Source organism: Triticum urartu, chromosome 2 (assembly GCF_003073215.2).
Source record: "Triticum urartu cultivar G1812 chromosome 2, Tu2.1, whole genome shotgun sequence".
Classification (NCBI taxonomy): Eukaryota; Viridiplantae; Streptophyta; class Magnoliopsida; order Poales; family Poaceae; genus Triticum; species Triticum urartu.
Window position 1 is genome coordinate 722,455,810 of NC_053023.1, and position 22,372 is coordinate 722,478,181.

Sequence of the window (22,372 nt, forward strand, 5' to 3'; positions counted from 1 at the left end):
CCACTACAAGTGGCGGTACCTGAACTTGAAAGCGTGTTTACCTAGCTACCGGCTCTGCACTTCTGCAGAACACAAAATCTTCCGGCCCAATGAGGACATGAATAGGCCGTCCAACTCGGCAAGCTAGCTCCAGACGTCGTGACACACGGTGTTAGGTGGCTCCTGAGCCGCCTTCACCGTCGTCGCTGGCGTAGTGGAAGCGCAGCGCCGGCGCGCGGGCAGAGGAAGACGGCCTCGTGGGTAGCACGCAGCGACCCACTCGCGTTTGACCGGCCCGCAGGTAGCTTTCCTCGCAGACCCCGCACGACGCCACGGCGATTCCGTGGGTGGTGTGGACGGTGGCACATACAATTATTTACGTAAATGTAGCATTGCTCGTCTATGGTAATTTATCGACTGCACCAGCTGTTCAGCCTCCGGTCAAAATTTGGCTCACGGACGACCAACGTAGGCGTAGGTGGTCTGCGCACCGACCGGCGTCTTGTAGGGCAGGCAGGCCGGCCAACATTGCATCCCCAAGATAAGGTGGCGCACACGAGGGCCATGGTCGCCGCCCACGCGTGCAACGGAGGTTTGCTGCACGAACGGCTCGCAGCGCGGCCTGAGCCGGCCGGCCGCACTCGCCAGCGGGCCAGTCTGACGTCGCAACCAGCACTGCTTGGATTATGAGCTAGCGCTGCGTTAAATTCCTGTCAAGTTGGAACTAGGCGGAAGTTGCAGACAGCATGAAGATCGAAGTTTTCTTTGGCCACTCGACCCATGTCGACAGAGGCAGGGCACGTATAAGCTATCCTGAATCTTGCGGTGCATGTACTAATCTTGTGACGTACTATAATATGTATTGGGGTGCATGGAATAATATACAACAAAACAGGATGACACAAGAACTTCCGCCCACATTTATTTCTGATTGGTACAAACTAAAAAGACTCAACTGACCGACCAATGCTCTCACACGTAGAAAAACAGAACACACTCACACGACACACACACACACACACAAGCAAATAAAAGCAAGCAAGGAACAGGTGGACATCGACCGCTTGAAATTAACATGCAAGAAGCACACACATCAAACGAACTAGAGGTCTTGCATGCACGAAGAGACCTCCCGCGCGTGCTCACTAGCAGGCCTTTTCCCTGACGCACTGCACATTATTCTGGGCAGTTTTGCCCTGAGCCTTCCACTTCTTCTTCATCTCGCACATGCACGAGTGGCCTCCAAAGGCTACGCAGCAGTCCACTTGAACCTTGATCGTACCCGTCGAAATAATCCTGTCGGCAGTGGCAATTTTCATACCTCTTCCACAGCTCTCGTAGCACGCATTCACGACGTTCTGATCGACAACGCCGCACGTCGGCGCACCGCCGACGGCAGGTACCTTCTGGGCGGCAGCGACGGCGCACATCAGCGCGACGAGCGCCGTCACGGCAACGAGCCTCGGGAGCATTGCTGCTGCCATGACCAGATCGATGCAAAGTTATAGCTGACGGAAGGTCGATGCACTCACTCACTCACTGCTTATGCCTGCTGTGGGTTGTTTTGGTGTGGAGGTCTGCCGGGGCTTTTATAGAGCTAGCTAGATAAGGCGTGGGCATTTGGAGTCCTAGCTGGACTCGACTAGACATCACGTGGCTACCATGCTTGATCACGTGGGCTATCAATCGCCACCTGACATATTCCTCATGCTTCGATCTGGATCTAATTATATTCCTCATTTCTAATTATATAGTACTGTATATTCTTGGAGTTAGTGATATTCTACTGTGCATGATTACAAAATCTCTGCACATTGCTTTGGATCGTCCCATTTATTTATTTTATCCCGTCAGAGGATAACTGTACGACCCACGCTCTCGTGTTCGGGGATGCGCTGCGTCGACTCGCGTCTTGCAGTGCTGGAGCCGAGGCTGTCCCGGAGCGCGCTTCGCGGCGGAGCTCAAACGCGCATAAAGAGGAAGCAGCACGCTGGACGCCGGAGCTGTCGAGGATGGCAGTGGTGCTCGACGTGCTGGCCGAGGCGGCAAACTCCAGCAACGGAGGCGAGAACACTGGTCGTCCGGTTCAAGGTGGCAGGAGAACAGAGCCGTGGCGGGGATGGTTTCCCGAATGTCGGCGGCGGCACCGGATGTCAAGGACGCAGCCATGGACCGATGGCCTACGATGGACACCGGCGGAGCTGCAGCAAGGCCAGATGAGAGAAAACAAAATACGTGTTCTTCTTCAGCTCGGCCCATCTTGGCCCGTTCATTTAATTCGGAGCAAATTTCTTATCTGACACTGTTTTAAAATGTGGTTTTTTATTTGGCTCTGGAGAAAATTTTCTTCCATGTTTGACAGCTACTAGTCTTAATTTTTTTTTAATATGACACTCTAGTGCATTGTGTTCACCAACGGTGTTAAAGACAGACATGAAAAGACCTTTTTACCCTTGATGCATAAGGTGACTAAAAATTTGTACATGACAATATCTACAGTTATGTTACATATTTGGTCATGTTAAATGACCAATTAAGACCCCATAATTTGGTCAATGAACTGATTTCAATCCAAAAAGTTGTCCTTTGATTTTAATTCAAAAATGAAAATTGGGCAAAACCTCCCCCGTAATTTCATCCTAGATCTCTCTCTCTCTCTCTCTCACACACACACACACACACACACAATATGCATCACAACATGAACAACTACCAGAAACATCCATGTTCACACATACATCACATTTAGGTTCACATTCACCACATAAATCAGTACTAGTTCACCGCATACTATTTCACATATAAGGTCAAGTCCACAAGTACATCACATTAGTAGCACAAAAAAGCCTCCAAAAGTAACCATGACATTAACGAAAAACATGTGAGAATCACACACTAAGCCTTCTTTTGCTTCTTGTGCTCATTGAAGGGCTTGCAGGGTTAAATATTTTGCTTCTTGTGCACATGGCCGGCCGGAGAACAGAGTACCGCGTCACGCAGCGCTATCAAGTCGACCAATCAGGCCGAATCACACGGATTGTGTGCTTCTTTAGAACGGTGTGAGCCGTTGGATTTTGTATAGATAACAAATCTAGGGAAGTTGTGTGTGTGTTTAACTGAGATATTTACCTGCAAAAAAAACTGAGATATTAACGCTGCTTTTCGCTGAGAGGAAGCACGTGTGGTTGCATGCGTGCATTGGTTACCAACACAGCTTAGGTTAAATTAACAAGCTAGAATACATATATAGGATACCGCTATTCTAAGCGTGAGTGTAGAATAGCTTATTCTACACCCTAGTAATGCTATATACAAAATCTAGTAAAACAATGTACAAAATGTAGTAATTTTGAAAATAGTTTTTTTACTATCCAAATTTGTAATTTACTATATTTTCAGATAAATTACTATATTTTATATATTGCATTACTACAATTTGTATGTATCGTTATTGGGGTGTAGAATAAGAGTAATTTTGAAAATATTTTTTACTATCCAAATTTGTAATTTACTACATTTTCAGAAAAGTTACTATATTTTATATATTGCGTTACTACAATTTGTATGTATTGTTACTGGGGCGATACATACAAATTGTAGTAACGCAATATATAAAATATAGTAATTTTTTGAAAATGTAGTAAATTACAAATTTGGATAGTAAAAAAAACATTTTCAAAATTACTACATTTTGTACATTGTTTTACTAGATTTTGTATATAGCATTACTAAGGGTGTAGAATAATCTTATATATTACTAAGGAAAAGCATGGCTATTGTGTTTCTCTCTAGAGGTTGTAATCAAGGCCACATGTTTGCTTTGGGATACGGTCCAGCAACTTTCCCTTTTTATAATTCTTGCATTTTAGGTGCTTCACTCTTATTTCCTCATATAGGGCAAAGTGGTACATGGTCCCCTCTTGTTAGCCCACTAGGCGCAGTGCTAGGCTGCCATCTTACTGATGCACAGTCCTCGGCCCACGTGCAAAAGTTCTTAGCCCATGAACAGTTCCATATGCTTGAAGGTGCCTACGTGATGAGCAAACAATACAAGTGCTTGAAGGTTCCTGTGTTTGAACCTTAGAAAACTAGTCCAAATGATGTTCAGTGTTGTAAACTAGTTCTGATTTTGAACCTCAGAAAACAAGCAAAAGTTTGTAGAACACGTTAATGGTATATATAGCAAATATTCCCACCTCTAGAGAATATTGTTTGCACTAAAAAGCCCAATGATACTTGTTATGGCATGATGTTCATGCAATATTTCTTAAAAAAAAACAGTGAATCGTGAATCTTCTTAAGAGTAAAAAAACGTATCTCAAGTATAGGATGCACAGCGTAATTTTGTTTTCGTAAAAAGGAAGGAGTCATTCTCTGAAGAAAAGCTGAGCAGCATAATTCAATATGAAAAATAAAACAGTGTGTTTTAGCCGCTAAACAAAATGGCTCAACGATAATTGTAATGTCTATTTTCGCATGGTTGATGGATAGTTTTGACCAATATGGCACTTTAGGAAACCTGACATTGCATGTGTGAACGTGCCGACAAGCAATACAAGTTACGGTGCTACCTTTCCACAAGTCTATGCAGAGATTAGGAATTTGATGCCCAAGTTGAGTATTTTTTGGATACGGTATAGCGCTGCACGCGGTGCAAAAGTAAAAATGCTTTAATTTACTTTCCCGTCTGACAAAACACTGGATCAGACAGCGATCAGAGCAGCGCGTCATTGACCATTGATTGTAGGGGTTGTTTCTTTCCACTACCGTGTGTGTGTGTGTTGCTCTAGGGAGAGACGGATTAGAATGTAATGTTGCACCAACACTTGACATGTGGTTAAACCAACTCAAAATACAAATTTGCAGAGTTGGGATAAGAGGACACAACAATTATAAACAAACATCCTTGTATCATTATAATGAAACGGGAACTTTCATTTTCCATTGCCAAACCTTGAACATCGTATGTGTGCACTCTCTTTATTGGATCGGGCACCTTTTATACATCGAACAATATATCCCCTCGGCGCACCACCCTGGTCGAGTAGCTCCCTTTGACGGTCCACCGGCAACTCCGACCATCCTTATACTCCCGACCTCTCTCTCTCTCTCTCTCTCTCTCTCTCTCTCTCTTCTTGTGTGTGTGTGTATGCATGAGTGTGTGTGTGTGTGTTGTTCCAGGGAGAGACGGATTACAATGTAATGTTACACCAACACTTGACATGTGGTTAAACCAACTCGAAATATAAATTTGTAGAGTTGGCATAAGAGGACACAACAATTATAAACAAATATTCTGAATGAAACATGAAGCTTATACACCTCATGGTGGGCTAGTATCCTTGTATCATCATAATTGCACGGGAACTTTCATTTTCCATTGCCCTAACCTTGCGTATCATATGTGTGCACTCTCTTTATTGGACCAGGCACCTTTTATACCTCGAACATTATACCCCCTCGGCGCACCACTCTGGTCGAGCAGCTCCCTTTGACAGTCCACCGACACTCTGACCATCCTTTTACTCCCGACCACTCTCTGTTTTCATGTGTGTGTGTGTGTGTTGGTCCAGGGATAGAAGGATGGGAATATAATGTTGGAACCAACACTTGAAGGAAATATGCCCTAGAGGTAATAATAAAGTTATTATTTATTTCCTTATATCATGATAAATGTTTATTTTTCATGCTAGAATTGTATTAACCGGAAACATAATACATGTGTGAATACATAGACAAACAGAGTGTTACTAGTATGCCTCTACTTGAGTAGCTCGTTAATCAAAGATGGTTATGTTTCCTAACCATGGACAAAAGAGTTGTTATTTGATTAACGAGATCACATCATTAGTTGAATGATCTGATTGACATGACCCATTCCATTAGCTTAGCACCCGATCGTTTAGTATGTTGCTATTGCTTTCTTCATGACTTATACATGTTCCTATGACTATGAGATTATGCAACTCCCGTTTGCCGGAGGAACACTTTGGGTGCTACCAAACGTCACAACGTAACTGGGGGATTATAAAGGAGCATTACAGGTGTCTCCAAAGGTATATGTTGGGTTGGCGTATTTCGAGATTAGGATTTGTCAATCCGATTATCGGAGAGGTATCTCTGGGCCCTCTCGGTAATACACATCACATAAGCCTTGCAAGCATTACAACTAATATGTTAGCTGTGAGATGATGTATTACGGAACGAGTAAAGAGACTTGCCGGTAACGAGATTGAACTAGGTATTGGATACCGACGATCGAATCTCGGGCAAGTAACATACCGATGAAAAAGAGAACAACGTATGTTGTTATGCGGTCTGACCGATAAAGATCTTCGTAGAATATGTAGGAGCCAATATGGGCATCCAGGTCCCGCTATTGGTTATTGACATGAGATGTGTCTCGGTCATGTCTACATAGTTCTCGAACCCGTAGGGTCCGCACGCTTAAACGTTCGTTGACGATATAGTACTATGAGTTATGTATGTTGGTGACCGGATGTTGTTCGGAGTCCGAGATGAGATCACGGACATGACGAGGAACTCCGGAATGGTCCGGAGATAAAGTTTGATATATATGATAATAGTGTTTGGTCACCGGAAGGGTTTTGGAAATCACCGGAAGGGGTTCCGGATGTTTCCCGAAATGTTTGGGTACGAGAACACTTTATTTGGGCCAAAGGGGAAAGCCCACAAGGTTTTTGGAAAGCGCAAAAGGAAGTTTTGCGGAGTCCAGGGGCCAGACGCCAGGGTCCCTGGCGTCTGGCCCTGGAGTCCGAGAAGGACTCTTGCCTTTCGGGTGAAACCGACTTTGTGGAGGCTTTTACTCCAAGTTTCGACCCCAGGGCTCAACATATAAATAGAGGGGCAGGGCTAGCACCAAAGACACATCAAGAAGCACCAAGCCGTGTGCCGGCAACCCTGTCTCCTCTAGTTTATCCTCTGTCATAGTTTTCGTAGTGCTTAGGCGAAGCCCTGCGGAGATTGTTCTTCACCAACACCGTCACCACGCCGTCGTGCTGCCGGAACTCATCTACTACTTCGCCCCTCTTGCTGGATCGAGAAGGCGAGGACGTCACCGAGCCGAACGTGTGCAGAACTCGAAGGTGCCGTGCTTTCGGTACTTGGATCGGTCGGACGTGAAGACGTACGACTACATCAACCGCGTTGATATAACGCTTCCGCGAACGGTCTACGAGGGTACGTAGACAACACTCTCCCCTCTCGTTGCTATGCATCACCATGATCTTGTGTGTGCGTAGGAAAATTTTGAAATTACTACGTTTCCCAACAACACTTACATGTGGTTACACCCACTCGTATATATTTGTAGAGTTAGCATAAGAGGACACAACAATTATGAACAAACATTCTGAATGAAACATGAAACGTATACCCCTCGTGGTGGTCTAATATCCTTATATCATCATAACGACACAAGAACTTTGATTTTCCATTGCTCAAACCTTGCACATTGTATGTGTGCACTCTCTTTATTGGACCGGGCACCTTTTATACCTTTAACATTATACCCCATCTGCACACCACCCTGGTCGAGTAGCTCCCTTTGATGGTCCACCGCCCCCCCCGACCATCCTTAACTCTCTCTCTCTCTCTCCCTTTCTCTCTCTCTCTCTTCTTGTGTGTGTTTGTGTGTGCGTCTCTCTCTCTCTCTGTGTTGCTCCAGGGATAGAAGGATCAGAATGCAATGTTAGAACCAACACTTACATGTGGCTACACCCACTCCTATATATTTGTAGAGTTGTCATAAGAGGACACAACAATTATGAATGAAAGATGAAACTTATACACCCCCATGGTGGTCAGTATCCTTGTATCGTCATAATGACACAAGAACTTCCATTTTTCATTACCCAAACCTTGCACATTGTATATGTGCACTCTCTTTACTGGACCGGGCACCTTTTATACCTCTAATATTATACACCCTCAACGTACCACCCTGATCGAGCAGTTCCCTTCGACGGTCCACCGTCGTCCCGACCATCCTTATACTCCCGACCTCTCTCTCACTCACTCACTCTCTCTCTCCCTCTCCCTCTCTCTCACTCACCCCCCTCTCTCTCTCCTCTCTCTCTCTCTCTTCTTTTGTGTCTGTCTAGGCGATAACAGTTGACGTTCTTAAGCTCACTTAAGAGTAAACAACAATAATGAACAGACAATTGTAATTTAAAACATGCAAGTCACACCCTCATTTGTTTTCTTGTATCGTGGTATCGTCATAATGACATGGGGACCTTCAGTTCCCATTGCCCAAACCTTACATAATTGTATGTGTGCACTCTTTTAATTTGACCGGGCACCTTTTTATACCTTGAGGGTTGTACCAATCGGAGCACCACCCTATTTTCGCCGCCACTCCTGACCTCTCTCTCTCTCTCTCTTCTTTTGTGTGTGTCTAGGCGCCAACACTTGGTGTGGTTAAACTCAATTAAGAGGAAACAACAATAATGAACGAGCATTTGTAATCTATATCATAAAAGTCACACCCCCATAGTGTTCTTGTATCGTTGTATCGTCATAATGACACGGAAACCTTCATTTTCCATTGCCGAAACCTTACACAATCATACGTGCGCACTCATTTAATTGGACCGGGCACTTTTTAATACCATGATAGTTATACTCATCAGAGCACCCTCTTGTTTTTGTCGGCGTGCGACGTGCCGATGGTACTGGGATGTGGGTGACCCGCTGCCTTGGGGTGACTTGCACCTGCCGGATGGGTGGCACCTCAACCCCGAGTGAGTGCCAGTCCAACCATCCCAGCCAGCGTACACGTTCGTCTTCTCGGGATCTACCGCCGACAAGCCCTTCTCCCTCTAGACATACTCTAGGACCTGAGGTACACCATTGAGTCACCAATATGGGATAATTGCTTCCGGGATGATCACGTCATGCGGTGGAGTCATTCTTTGCTTCCCATGCCGCGTGTTCTCCTAGCCCACCACATGTCGCGCGTGCTCATAGGCCACCTCATGCGCGCGTGCACCCTCGACATCACCGTGCCCACCAACATGTCCACCTATAGCCATGGAGGAAGAGGAGCACGAGGTCTTGAAGAAGGTGCTCAAGGACTCTAAACTCGACGAATTGAAGGAGTTGAAAGGCCTGGCGATGCGGTTTGCTTTTTCGGCCGCTGGTCTGGAATCCAGCGCTCGTGGGGTAGTCTTGGTCGTAGACATTGACGGTGACCTACACGTCGGTCTTTGTTTTGGCCCCGGCCGTGTGGGTCGGCGCGGATCCACTCATAGCGTTAGCCGGGAAGACCAACACATTACCAGTGTAGTACAAATTTTTACTGGCATCAATTTATTAGGAACACCATCAACAAGCCATGGTCACCGTATTGAGCACCGTTACAATATGACTATCACAAAAAACTTTGTAATGGGATTTATGATTTTCTTTTACCGAATAGAATTTATGATTTTGAGGCTGAAAGCAATATTTATTTTTGGCTAACATGTTATGGAAGGTGTTGGTTGCCCCATGAAACAAATCTGTTTACAAAGTTAGGCGAACCAGCGTGTTAACAACGTCATTATAAGGTACTTCCTCCATAACAAAATATAAGGCACACTCAGCTTTGCAAGGTATTTTGACGCATAGCTTTGGCCACTAATATATATCGAAGTATATGGATTGAACATTCATAGATAGTATAGTTTTTTTGCGGGGTGCATAGTCGTATTTGTCTTGCATTTTTTTTATATATCCGTATAATAATTTTATAGACATATGATACATATAAATCATAATCAAGGTTATGCAACGACAAAGACCAGAAAAGTCAACCAGTGCCTTATATTTTGGAAAAGAGGGTGTAGAAAAAAGGAACAAAACCTTAAAACGTTGTTCGTCCAAATGTGTTTTTTTCAATAGTACAATGGTCAACAACGTCCACAGGTCAAAATCTGAGACCAAGAGAAGCATCAAAAGAAAAATCTCCACGCCCCTGACCATGGTAAAAACTTTGGCAGGCCATTGAGAGAACCAGTTTGCAGGATGTGAACAGGAGTTAATACCACTATTGGTACATAAACTTGCAGGGGTGGGAACAGTTTCATACACAAACTAAAAAACCCCACAAAACTAGTCCTCCAACTTGACTGCTGTAACAAATTCATACAAAGCAGCTGTGGACGCGACATTTGGCATGCCACGCTGGATTTTGGCACACGCCTTACTTTTACAAAAGCCCCCTTGCACTCTCTGTATTTTACAAAAAGCCCCCTCGCCCTCTCTTTCTGCATCGATTCCCCATTCGTAAATCCCTAGCTCCTCCCCTTTGCCGTCGCCCTCTCCGCCGCCAGCCGTCTCCGCCTTCCCCTCCGACGCCCTGTCGGCCGCCCTCTCCGCCGGCAGCCGTCTCCGCCGCCCTGTCGAGATGAGCGGGAAGCAGCAGGCAGGACGCCGTGGAGCAGGGGCGTCGTCGTCCTCAAGCCACCCTCTCCCGCTCAATGGATGTGACCTCGCCGGTGCCGACATGACGAAGGACGGTGAGCCTTGGGCGAAAATCACCGGAGAGGTGCGCTACATGGATGTCGATTTCTGCAAGGTGCGTGTCCCCATTCCCCTCGCCAATTTGCTTCGGATGCCCATGAATTTGAGCTTCCTGATGCTAACATTTGATTTGATGGCCATGGTAGGGGACTAAAAACCTACCCGAATTTGACTGGGGTATACCTCTTTCCTCTCCTGATGCTGCTTTCAATGGCACTGACAAAAGTGACCATTGTTGCCACTTACTGAAACCTGCGAGAAGAGTTTGCTCTGATGGATATGACTATGGTCGTAGATTTCTTGTTTGTCCTCGTGAGGTTAGTCAAGTGCCCAACTTTTGTTTACAAAAGTGTGTTGTTTATCTGTAGTTGTTAGAGGTTGATGTGACCAAATTGTTGTACTGAACAAATTGGTTTGTTTTGCAGGGTTATGATACATGTGCTTATCTGAAGTGGGTGGACAAGGAATGGCAGGGGAGACCTAGGCAGGTGATTGGCAAACTTGCTGAAGAGAATGTGGCTCTTCAGAAATTTGTGTTTGACAAGGATGCTGAAATTATGAGGCTGAAGGAAGAAAGGAAGGCCATGATCATGAAGCACAAGAAGGAGATCAGAACTAGGGATAGGAGGGAAATTTGGTTAGCCTGTTTGGTCTGCTGCTCTGCACTGTTGTATGGTGTTGTAGCACTAGTGATAAGAGGTTTTGTGTAGTAAGTTAGGTAATTTAGTATTTGGCATGATTTGAGAGGTGAAACTATTTGTTATCAGTTGCTACTTGTACTGATTATATGAAATCAGTGGCTACCTATTATCTATGTTCAGTGTTGTAAACATTTCAAACTGGAATCAGTGGCTTGAAATGAAATCTGTGGCTTGTACTCATTTCTGTGTACTTAACTGAAAATTCTCTTATTTGACATGAAATCAGTGGCCACTTTACTTAACTGAAAAATTCTGTTGCAAAATTCTCTTATTTCACATGAAAGCAGTAGCTTGTTTACTTAACTGAAATCAATGATTCTCTTATTTCACATGAAAATTCAGTTAACTTAAGCAAAATTCAGTTAACTTAAGCAAAATTCAGTTAACTTAACAGTGCAAATTTCAGTTAAGTTAACCATTTCGAAGGGGCCCAGGGATCTTCAGGTAGTACAACTTGGCATATTTGGCACAAAGTGAGCACCTAGTAACATTCTATTTTAGGATGTGTGCACATGGGCACAACATAAGCAGACAACCTACAGTTCAACAGCAAACACACATGGGCAGAGAACATGCAGTTCAACAGCACTTCAACACCAAATTGCCATAGATACAACAGTTCAACATGGACTGCTCAAAATAGATAACTTATATGCCAACATATAGATCAGCATACCTAACTACTCTTCTGCACCTCTTCTGCATCTTCTTCAGTTCTTCAGCTGTTGCAGGCGGATGGAGCGGCGCACCTTCTTCACCTCTTTCTTCAGCGGCGCCTTCTTCTTGTTTTGCTCTGGCTCCTTCACCTCTTCTTCTTGTTCAACCTTCACCTCTTCTGGCAGGAGCTCGACGTCCGGCAGGAGCTCGACGTCGATGGGCATGTTTCTGCCACCCTCTCTGGCGACCGGCGCAACGAGCACAACCTCGTCCGTATTCGTGTCGTCGTCACTGATGACAACAGCCTCTGTCAGGTCATCGTCAGAGGCGTAGTCCGCAGGGTCGATTGGAGCAGGCAGCGCGAGCACGACGCTGACGACATTTGCAGGGTCGTCGTCGAGGGGGACCGGGGCCAGAGAGGTGGTGGAGCGGTACATCCACCACCTAGCTCGCTGGTACGGATCCACGCTGAGCGTACCCTCACGCATTGCCCAGACGAGGAAGGACGGCGGCAGCACTGTGAGTCCTGTGGGGAAGGCACGGGCCTTCTCGCCGTCCGTCAGCTGCTTGGCCAACCCGCGCGCATGCATGAGCATCATCTTTGGGGTGGGGAACCAGGTGCAGACTTCTCGAATCTGCGCGCAGAAGGACTGGTCGTTGTCGGCCAGATCCTCCAGTGCGAGCTTCCAGCCCTCGACGTTCGCCATGGCGGCGGTGGCCGGCGGTGGTGAGTGGGGAGAGCAGGCGACGTGGTCGGTGTGTGGGGAGTGGTGAGTGGGGAGCGGAGTGGTGAGTGGTGGGCGGAGCGGTGGGTGGGCGTGGATTTATTGATGCGGTGGGTGGGAACATGAACCGTCCAGAATGGAGTGGGCGTCTCTGTGAAGAGTACAAGTAACTTTGTGCATCTAGCACTAACAAGTTCCTACTCTTACCGCACTGGCATTGCACTCTACTTCTCTGACCACAGGTCTTGGGTTCGAGACCCAGGCCAGCATTTTTTATTTTTTTATTTTGGGCATCTCCAGCACACAATAAATGGAGCAGTACAAGTAGATGGAGGTGCAAAATTCAGTTAGTTCAAAAAAATCCGCACTGGCATGGAAAGTGGAGGTGCAAAATTCAGTTAGTGCAAAAGTGGAGGTGCAAAATTCAGGAAAATGGAGAAGTACAAGTAGATTACTCCATGTAGCACTAACAAGTTCCTACTCTTACCGCACTGGCATTGTACCCTACTTGTTAAACCATAGGTCCTGGGTTCGAGACCCAGGCCAAACATTTTTTTGTTTTTATTTTTGGGCGTCTCCAGCACACACACAATAAATGGAGTTCACCCAAATTCAGTTATTTTAGTAAAATGGAGTACATGTGCTTCATCACCATATTCAGTTACTTCATACATTCACCAAATGCATAAAATTTAGCAAAAAATTCAGGAGTTCAGACATTATGAAACAACTCAAGTATATTGTCTGTCACCAAAAAATTCTAAATGTCATTGCCACAAAATATAAATTATGAAAAATGTCTTGCACTCAAAAATGCTGCCATGAAGTTCAGACATGAACTTCTACAGTTTAGCATGAAGTTCATTTATGAACTAAACAGACATCTAACTGTCACCCCCAGGTGCATTTTGAGAAACTGGAATTTCTTCAGTTAAATTGAGATCAGGTATTGGCTCCCTTGCTCCATCTTCACCAAACATGAGCCTGTATGCTGGATAAGTGCTAGCTTCCCTCCTGTCTCTCCTCCCAGCCACTCCTCTGCCTATTGCTCTACTCCCAGAAGATCCTCCTCTCTCTGTAGTGCCAGATCTCACTGTCTTTCCTTTCTTCCTTCCTCTTCCTCTTCCCCTCACACTTGTTGTGGCTGTGGTTGTGGTTCTTCTGGGAGGGATAGAATCCCTAGCTTGCACCACAAAAGCAGACTCTTCAGGAAGTGGCCCAAGAGGATTCCAAGTGCTCACATATGCCCTCTCCTATGCAGGATCACAAAATGTCAGGAAGATATAAATGAGAAAATGAAATGCAGGTACAAATTCAGAGAAAGACAGTAATATTAAAAGTGCACCTCCTGGCCTATGGTGTAGACCATACTGCTTCTGTCATTCATAGGATCAAGCCTAGGATCAATTCTTGTTGGCATAATATCCTGTAGTCAGAAAAAAAATCATGTTAGTAACATAACTGAACTTAAATGCAGTTAACTGAAATCAATGTTCAAAGTCCTAATTCAAAGAAAAATAGTTAACTGAAATCACTGATTTAACCTGCAGAATTGAAGGATCTCCAACTTCATCATCATTTTCTAATTGAGCTTCCTGTTGCCTCATAAACTTGGCATGTCCTCTCTTGTTGTGGTCAGCACTACCACACACTGAGCAATGCATTGCCACTCCTTTTTTGTTGATGTAAACAGTTCCATCTTTCTTCTTCTTCTCTTCTGGTGTCTTTCTCCTGTTCTTTGCTGGCCTGCCCATTTTCTTTGTGAAGACTGGAGGGTGGATGGGAATGCCATTCATCTTTTCCCAGCTTTTCCTGTCCCTCAATATCCACAACATACTTGTTGTTGCCTGATTCAACACCATAAATGCCAAGTCCTGAATGTGTTGGAAAGCAGTTACCTGAGTACTCTGCATTCTTGTCCAGTTTCTTCCTAATCTTGGGGCAGATAAGTCCAGTCCACTTTTCTGAAGCTTCTTTGTACTTTCTGTCATGCCTCACAGTAATTTTATGTGTTATGCATTCTAGCATTGATATAACACACAGTTCTCTTGCATCCAAGATGTAGCTGCAAGAGAGACATAGTAAAGTTTTGTCAGAACTCAGTGACACTGCAAGATTGTGTTAAACATAACTGAACTTGTTTGCTACAAAAGTGAACTAACTGAAGTTTACCTGTTGTACACCTCTGACATGTTGTTCAGCAAGATGTCACACTTGGGGAAATCTCTGAAGTATGCTTTCACCCACTGGTTGGGGGGCTTGCCATCCAACCAATTATATGCCTCCAAGTTCTGTGCCCTCAGCTTCTCTCTATTCAAGGTCCACTTGTCCACATTAGTTGACCTAGCAATGGCCCACAACATATTCTTCAGTATTTCTCCTTTGAACTTCTGGTGGAAGTTTTGATAAAGATGTCTAACACAAAATCTGTGTTCTGCATCTGGCCATATCTTCTCAACAGCATTGATCAAACCCTGCAAAATTAGTTCATAAACATGTGAGACAACAATACCATATGGAAATATGCAACATCAGTATGTTTGGACAAATGGAACACACCTTTTTCTTGTCACTCATTATAGTGAAAGGGGAGGTGTTAATGATGTTCAAATCATTCTTCAAAGTGGTGAGAAACCATTCCCAAGAGTAAGTTGACTCCACCTCCACCATCCCCATTGCAATTGGAAATATGCAATCATTGGGATCAATCCCAACAGCTGTAAGCAGCACACCCTTGTATTTGCTCTTCAGGTGACAGCCATCAACAAATAGAATTGGCCTGCACCCCCTCAGGAAACCTCTCTTGCAAGCATCATAGGACCAATATAGTGAAGATAGGTGATCTTTTGGAAGCATGTCACCTATTTCCTTCACTTTGGTTGTGCAAACAATGAATTTGCTCCCTGGATTACTTCTCCTCAGTTCTTGTCCATAGTCCCACAACTGGCTGTATTGTGCTTTCTCATCACCATGTATGATTTTAAGTGCAACACTCCTGGCCCTGCCAAGCTTCATTCTCACTGGATTAAGCTTGAACTTCTGCTGAACTTTCCTTCCAAATGTACCCAAGTCCATACTCTTGTTGTCTCTGAACTCATCCATAAATATCTCAGTCAGGTACTTCACTGTCAAGCACTTGGAATCCCATGTTTTCTGACAGGTGTGCTCTCCATTGTACTCTCTGATGACAATGCTTCCTGTTCTATTGTCTCTAGATGCTTTCAACCTCCAAGGGCAATCAGGTTGACACACACCAATGAATCTCTCTGCCTCATTTCTAGCTTTAATGATTTTCACTCTGTTTTTGACTGTGTATGTAGTGACTGCTTCCCTTAGCTCTTTCATTTCTCCAAATACTTGCCCAACCCTGAAGATTAGGTTGCTCATATCCATTTCTACATTGAATATTTTGAATGTATATTTCAACTTCTCCAACTCATCTTTTGACAGGTTGAGCTCATCATCATCCAGTGGATCTTCCTCCTCAAATATCTCTTCCTCTTCTTCATTGTTGTCATTCAATGATTTGTCCACATTCTGAGCAAACAAATCATCATCTCCATCTTCACAATCATAGTCACTATCATAAAAGTCTGAGTCAGTTTCATTCAACTCTTCTTCTCCATCATTGTTTTCAACTGCATTATCTGCATTGTCTGCATCTGCATCCTCTCCTTCCATTGCATTCTCTGCATCATGATCTCCCTCTGCATCCTCTCCTTCCTCTGCATTCTCTGCATCATGATCTGCATCCTCTCCTTCTTCTTCATCCTCATTTCCATCTGCAGTTGGGCATCCTTTTAGTATGATTTTAGGATATAAGGTCTGAATCTTGTTCTCCTCATCAACTAACAAATCCAATGTCTTCGCTTCTCTGCTGGACCTCACCATAGCAGCTATAACATCTGGATTGTCCACACAAAGTAGGCCATCACCATAGTCTTTATCTGGCAAAATCCAATACACCTTGATTTGAGGGTCTGTAGGGTCATAGTCCATCCTTGCCAAGCAATACTTGATCATCCCCAGTGACCATGTGTCTGAATGACAGTAGTCAAAAGCTTGATGACTGCACCCAATGTAAGAGAACTTCATTTCTCTTCCTATGCATTCCCCCAACAAAATCCCATTGTGCTCAAACTCCACTGAAGAAAACTGGCTAGCTTCTCCATTTGTCACTGCAATAATTGACACATTAAATTTTTAGTGCACAACACATTCAACTATAACTGAATCATAGTTTCAACTGACAAAGTACAGTGCTCAAACTCTAACTGAATCTGTACATGATTTTCAAACAGAAATATGTACTGAATATCAACTAAAAGACCACCCTTTCATCACAAAACAATAGTAAAAATGCTGACTTTCATCTCAAAAAAGCTTGTACTTTTGCCAAACAGAGAAAGTAAGCATTTTTTCACTGAAATATCGACTGAAAGACCACCCTTTCATCACACTTTACAGTGAATTTACAGTTTAGTGCAACAATAGCATATAATCTCTGAATATCTGAACAATAAAATCACATCAACACATGACCCCTTTCCTCTCTAACCTAAAGGACCCCCCTTTCCCTGTATGCTACCCAAAACCCTAGGTCAAATCCCCTCACATTGCCCTTGATTGACCCCCCTGAATTCCCCAAATCAGCATCAAGAAACCCTAGACAAGCTCATGGAAAGTACTTCCCCTACGAACCCTGGGGACGCACACAACCAACCCTAGTGAGCAGATCGACCCAAAATTCACACTACATCGGCATGATCGGCCTAATAAACCTAACCACTCCGCCGGCAGGAACAGAGGAAGCAGAGGAGAAGGCAGAGGAGGCAGAGGAGTGCTTACCGTATTCAGGGAGGCCACTCGCCGGGTTCCCTACGCCGCGGCTCCATGGCGCCGATGAGGCCGACGGCGGCGTCGCCTCGCAGGAGCAGGAGCAGATGAGGAGGAACAGGGGACGGGCGAAAGAGAAGGGAAAGGTTTTGGAAGGGGTTTGCATCGGGCCCGACGACCAGGGGGTTTTCTGTCGGAGGTATGGTATGGACTGCTCTGCGAAATTGCTAAAGCGCGAGGTTTTTTTTGTAAAAACACGCATCGGGCCCGACAAAGCCTACCTGGCGCGCCACGTGTGCAGTTCGGGCTGGCTTTGTATGAATTTGTTACAGCAGTCAAGTTGGAGGACTAGTTTTGTGGGGTTTTTTAGTTTGTGTATGAAACTGTTCCCACCCCTACAAGTTTATGTACCAATAGTGGTATTAACTCTGTGAACAGCACCCGTGACCAAACCATGGACAAAAGACTGCCGTGATTGCAGGATGTGAAGAGCCCCCGTGACCAAACCATGGACAAAAGACTGCCGTGATTGCAGGATGTGAAGAGCCCCCGTGACCAAACCATGGACAAAAGACTGCCAACTGCCGTGGTTGTAGGAAGTGAAGAGCACCCCTGAGCCGTGACCATACCATCTTCTTCTCTGAGCCGCCCACACCAAAGCGAGAGAGACAGAGCTGCCCTTCATCTCAGCTAAGATGAGCAGCGTCAGGGTTGGAAAAATGGAGAACGGCGGTGCAGCGCAGCGCGAGGATTTCGTCGACCACCCAAGTGAGTTTTTCAGCTGCAGCTTAATGTGTCAGTTTTCATGTCATCTAAAAATTTGCGATAATTGTGTACAGAGTTCTCGGCGGTAGATGTGGCAACAGGTGAAGTACCCATGGATCCCATCTCCGCTAGAACCAATAGCCAGATACCTTCAGATCACCCATCAATCGACGTGGATCTTGTTGAAGACAGAACGACAGCAAACTAGTTACGCCGACCATGCCGGGAAACGATGGATGGATAAGACGGCAGAGGTAATCATCTCAATACCAGTATCTGCAGTTCTGTATCGTTTTTCAGATACGTTTTGCCCGAACTCTTATCACTAATAACTCTGTTCCTGACAATTTAACCCTTTTCAGAGCCATGTGTTGCGCGGAGGTGGATTTATTCACCACAAATACATAAGGAACATTTTTGTTGGCAGTCATATCACACACGACGTCAAAAGATGTCCAATGGTATCTCTCTCTAAACATTATTATACAGACAAGGAAGTATGACCTGTTCTGACCATTGTCACAAACATTTTTCAGATAGTATTACCAGTGGCACACAATCATTCCTGGTCCACATGCATTTTGGACTTCCCAAGGAGGACAACAATCCTCGACCCGATGATAAACAACGGAGACAGACTAGTACTCTAGTGAGCATAAAAGTTAGCCGCGCACTAATGGATTGTATTGCAGAGTTCTTCGATGGACGGGCACCAAAGACAAAAGGATGGTAGAATTGGTTCCCCAAACTGACAACTGGACCTTGGGTCTGCAGCAGGTCATTTCTAACGCGCCCTAGTAGTTGTTTCAGTCTCTTTTGTAAAAAAACAGTTATCTTACAAACAATAAATCAATGCAGGGCTTCTAGCCGTGTAGTAGCACTTCACTTCGCAAGGTAGTGGATGGGTACGAAATTACAGAGGACTCTATCGCCTGTAAGTTTTCAGAAGAAAAAAAGGCAGAACAATATCTTTGTTCTTTGTGGTATGAATAAGTCCACTCATCAACGGTATTTATTGAAAAAATGCAGCTAGGGGATGAAATCGACCAATATCGGATGATGCTTCTCTATGAAGTTCTTGGGTTAGACAGTAACATGGGACAGCTACCTGCTAAATTCAAGTTATGCCAGAATGAACCTTGAAGAGAGGAAGCAACTGTTTGATTTAATATAGCATAACATGAAAGCGATGATGATATCTGAACTACCAGAAATAATTCGTGCAATCAAGGAGATCCTAGATGGCACACACTGTATCTTTATTCACCATCAACGTTTATGTCTTTTATATTTCTAGACTAAGGAATTGTAATGTGCTTGTCACATCACTAGGAGCTGATTTTATTTAAGACTTCCAGACCGTATGAAGAACCATTTAAATTTTTTGAAATGACTTTTGGGACCAGCCTCTACATATTTCTTATATAGTCTAAGATTATGCATAACTACTGAACACTGTGTACTAAATAACAGGAGGAACAAAACGGCAACAAGAGCATAAATGTAAAAAGTACATGATCTGCCCAATATAAGTTACATCCATCACATCAGTCAGAAAATGGCTTAAGATAAATGAACAAAATACAAATTGATAGATTGAACCTTGTTTCATGGAAAGATTCTCACTCCATGATGGATAGGAGCACTAGCTGTTGAATGAGCACTTGGAGTGATCTTGGTCGATGGTGGTGAAGAGATTCCCAGTAGCCACATGAGCTCCGATGACAGCCCTAGAAAGAATGTGATTTTCAGATGTCATGACATTGTAGTGGTACATAGACGGCACAAGATGTTAACATAACTAGGTACTTACCTAAGTTGATCTTCGTCGACACCAATTTCAGACCTTATCAAAGAAAATGACGCGCCGTTTTCAAGCTCTCTGTTACAAACCAAACGGTGAGATAACAAAACAAAAAATATATCAATATGTATATTAGTGGATCCCCATGGCTGTTGTGTCAATTACATTATCCCGGGGTGATAGAATACCCGAAGTACAGAGTCAAACAGCGAGTTGCCTCTGTTATGTAGTGAAATACACTCCTGTGGAACCACTGAAGCAGCCTCTTGCTGATCCCTATCTGCTTGACGTAGCCTAGCCTGAATAAAAATGATAGAATACATTATGTAGATACATACGGATTTCAAACATGACGATCTTGACAATACATTTAAGCACGCTCGCCTGCTTTCTCAGATCCAAGTGAACGTAGATGCAAGAAAGGAAGTGGTGCGTGATGTCATTGTAGTTGGTGACGATGCTGCAATATCATTTTCATTACACATGGCCAGCTGAATGAACTACATTTTCAGCGAATTACTACATAAGTGGTCACAACATACTAAAAGAACCGTACCTGACGGAGTATACGCGTATGTGCATGTCATGAGTACCACCCCTGATACCTCCATTCAGAACGATATAATCACCATTCCTGTGATTGAGAAAAATAATCAGCAGATAATTTAAATGTGCCAACGATCATAATAGCAAGAACGTGAACATTATTCAGTGAAAAATATACTTAGCAGTGTCCATGGAACGCATGAACTCGGCCTACACTGACCTGGAAGGAACGATTTTTTATGAGATTAGACCAAGGAAGATACTTTCTTTTGAAACATAATTAAATAGTTCAAGCAACTTTTGCTAGTACTCCCTTCGTTCCCAAATATAAGTCTTTTTGGAGATTTAAACAAGTGACTACATACGGAGTAAAATAAGTGAATCTACACTCTAAAATATGTCTACATACATGCGTATGTTGTAGTTTATTTGAAATGTCTAAAAAGACTTGCATTTAGGAACGGAGGGAGTACTTTGTTAGCAAAAAAATGAAGTCCCTTCCACTATAGGATACTAAGAAGGTGCGGAACTCTTGCTAGCATATGCATTAGATGAACGGTACCTTTCACACTAAAACATACTAAAAATAGACCGTCATGTGTGGAACCTTTGACTGCTAGCTAAGCAACAAAATCTAGACAGTAGGTCTTCTCAAAATAGCGAAGCTCTCTGACCAATGCCGAAAAGCATCTGCCCCCATTCCGCGTATAAATATGCCATGACAGGTTATAGGTTGCCATTTCCATCCACAGCCTGGTAAAGACCCCCACATGCTTTCCTCTTATGTAAATCCGATCTCCAATAATGCAATAATTCAGAACCTTATCCATCCTAAAGTTCGGATCTCGATGCAAACCAAGGGTTCCGATAACACTCTCTGCTGCTAGTGATGGTAGGAAAGCCGTTCTCTCTCTCTCTCTATATATATATATATATATATATGTTGGAAAAGGCAGTGCCTAGGAGGCGCTTAGGCACGCCTAGGCGCTAGGCAATGGCCAAACGCCTCGCCTAGGGCATAAATGGAAGGTCTAGGCAGGGCAAGCAAGGAATTGCCCACCCAAGCAAGAAATCATGCCACATACTGTACTGATATGCCAAACAGGTTATATTCCAATGGCAGTGGACGGTAATTAACTTATTTATATGGCCTAAACTAATATCAACACCCATATAATAATCACAAATACACTACGAGTAAAAAAATATTACCGCCTAGGCCGCGCCTAGGGCTCTTAGGCATCGCCTAGGCACTAGGCGAAGGCTAATCGCCTCGCTTACGCCTACCGCTTTTTCCAACCTTGATATATATATATATATATATCAGCACCCATATAATAATCACATATAATAACAACACCGCAAAGCAAGCTACAACACAAAGGGTCTATCCTAATCGAAACTCAACACCGCGTCTCGACCGACGTCGGAGACCTCTAAAGAACACCAACTTCCGCAGAGCTCCACTTGTCGACGCACCATCCACTCTTATCGCCTAAGAGGAAGTGACAAGTGGGTGGCAGGACTCGATCCAGTTCGAGGAAGACGCCGTCTTGGACACACCGGCTGAAAGAATATGCGGTGCCCCCATGTTTGGTTTTGGTAATTGATGACAATCTCTATGGACTAATGGTTGCCTTGAGTTATATTTGAATGTTTTGTCCATAGGCTTTTCTTGGAGTACATGTGTTGGTTTCAAGGAGAGTTTGTGTCGACCAAGGTGCTATTCAAGGAATTACCTAAAGATTGGTCTTGTGAGAGGTTGATCAAGACTAAGTCAAAGAGTGAATCAAGTTGATCAACCCATAAAGCGTAGAAGATGTACCGAGAGG

The 22,372-nt window shown here is 44.2% G+C and overlaps 1 protein-coding gene and 1 long non-coding RNA gene across 2 annotated transcripts; one reads left to right on the forward strand and one right to left on the reverse strand.

The window, feature by feature from the left end:
• Positions 1–876: 876 nt before the first annotated feature.
• Positions 877–1,539, reverse strand: LOC125534357. Its single transcript, XM_048697612.1, has one exon. The coding sequence runs from the start codon at positions 1,461–1,463 to the stop codon at positions 1,125–1,127; it is 339 nt and encodes a 112-aa protein (XP_048553569.1). The 5' UTR covers positions 1,464–1,539; the 3' UTR covers positions 877–1,124.
• A 16,435-nt stretch (positions 1,540–17,974) lies between these two features.
• LOC125534359 lies at positions 17,975–19,577 on the forward strand. The gene is made up of 6 exons (XR_007294460.1): positions 17,975–18,193; positions 18,265–18,444; positions 18,553–18,651; positions 18,727–18,967; positions 19,049–19,124; positions 19,220–19,577. It is a non-coding gene; the product is annotated as an uncharacterized LOC125534359 (long non-coding RNA).
• The last annotated feature ends 2,795 nt before the right edge of the window (positions 19,578–22,372 follow it).

Coding starts and splice junctions, on each gene's coding strand:
- LOC125534357 (XM_048697612.1), bottom strand. CDS start 1,463: ATGGCAGCAGCAATGCTCCCGAGGCTCGTTGCCGTGACGGCGCTCGTC.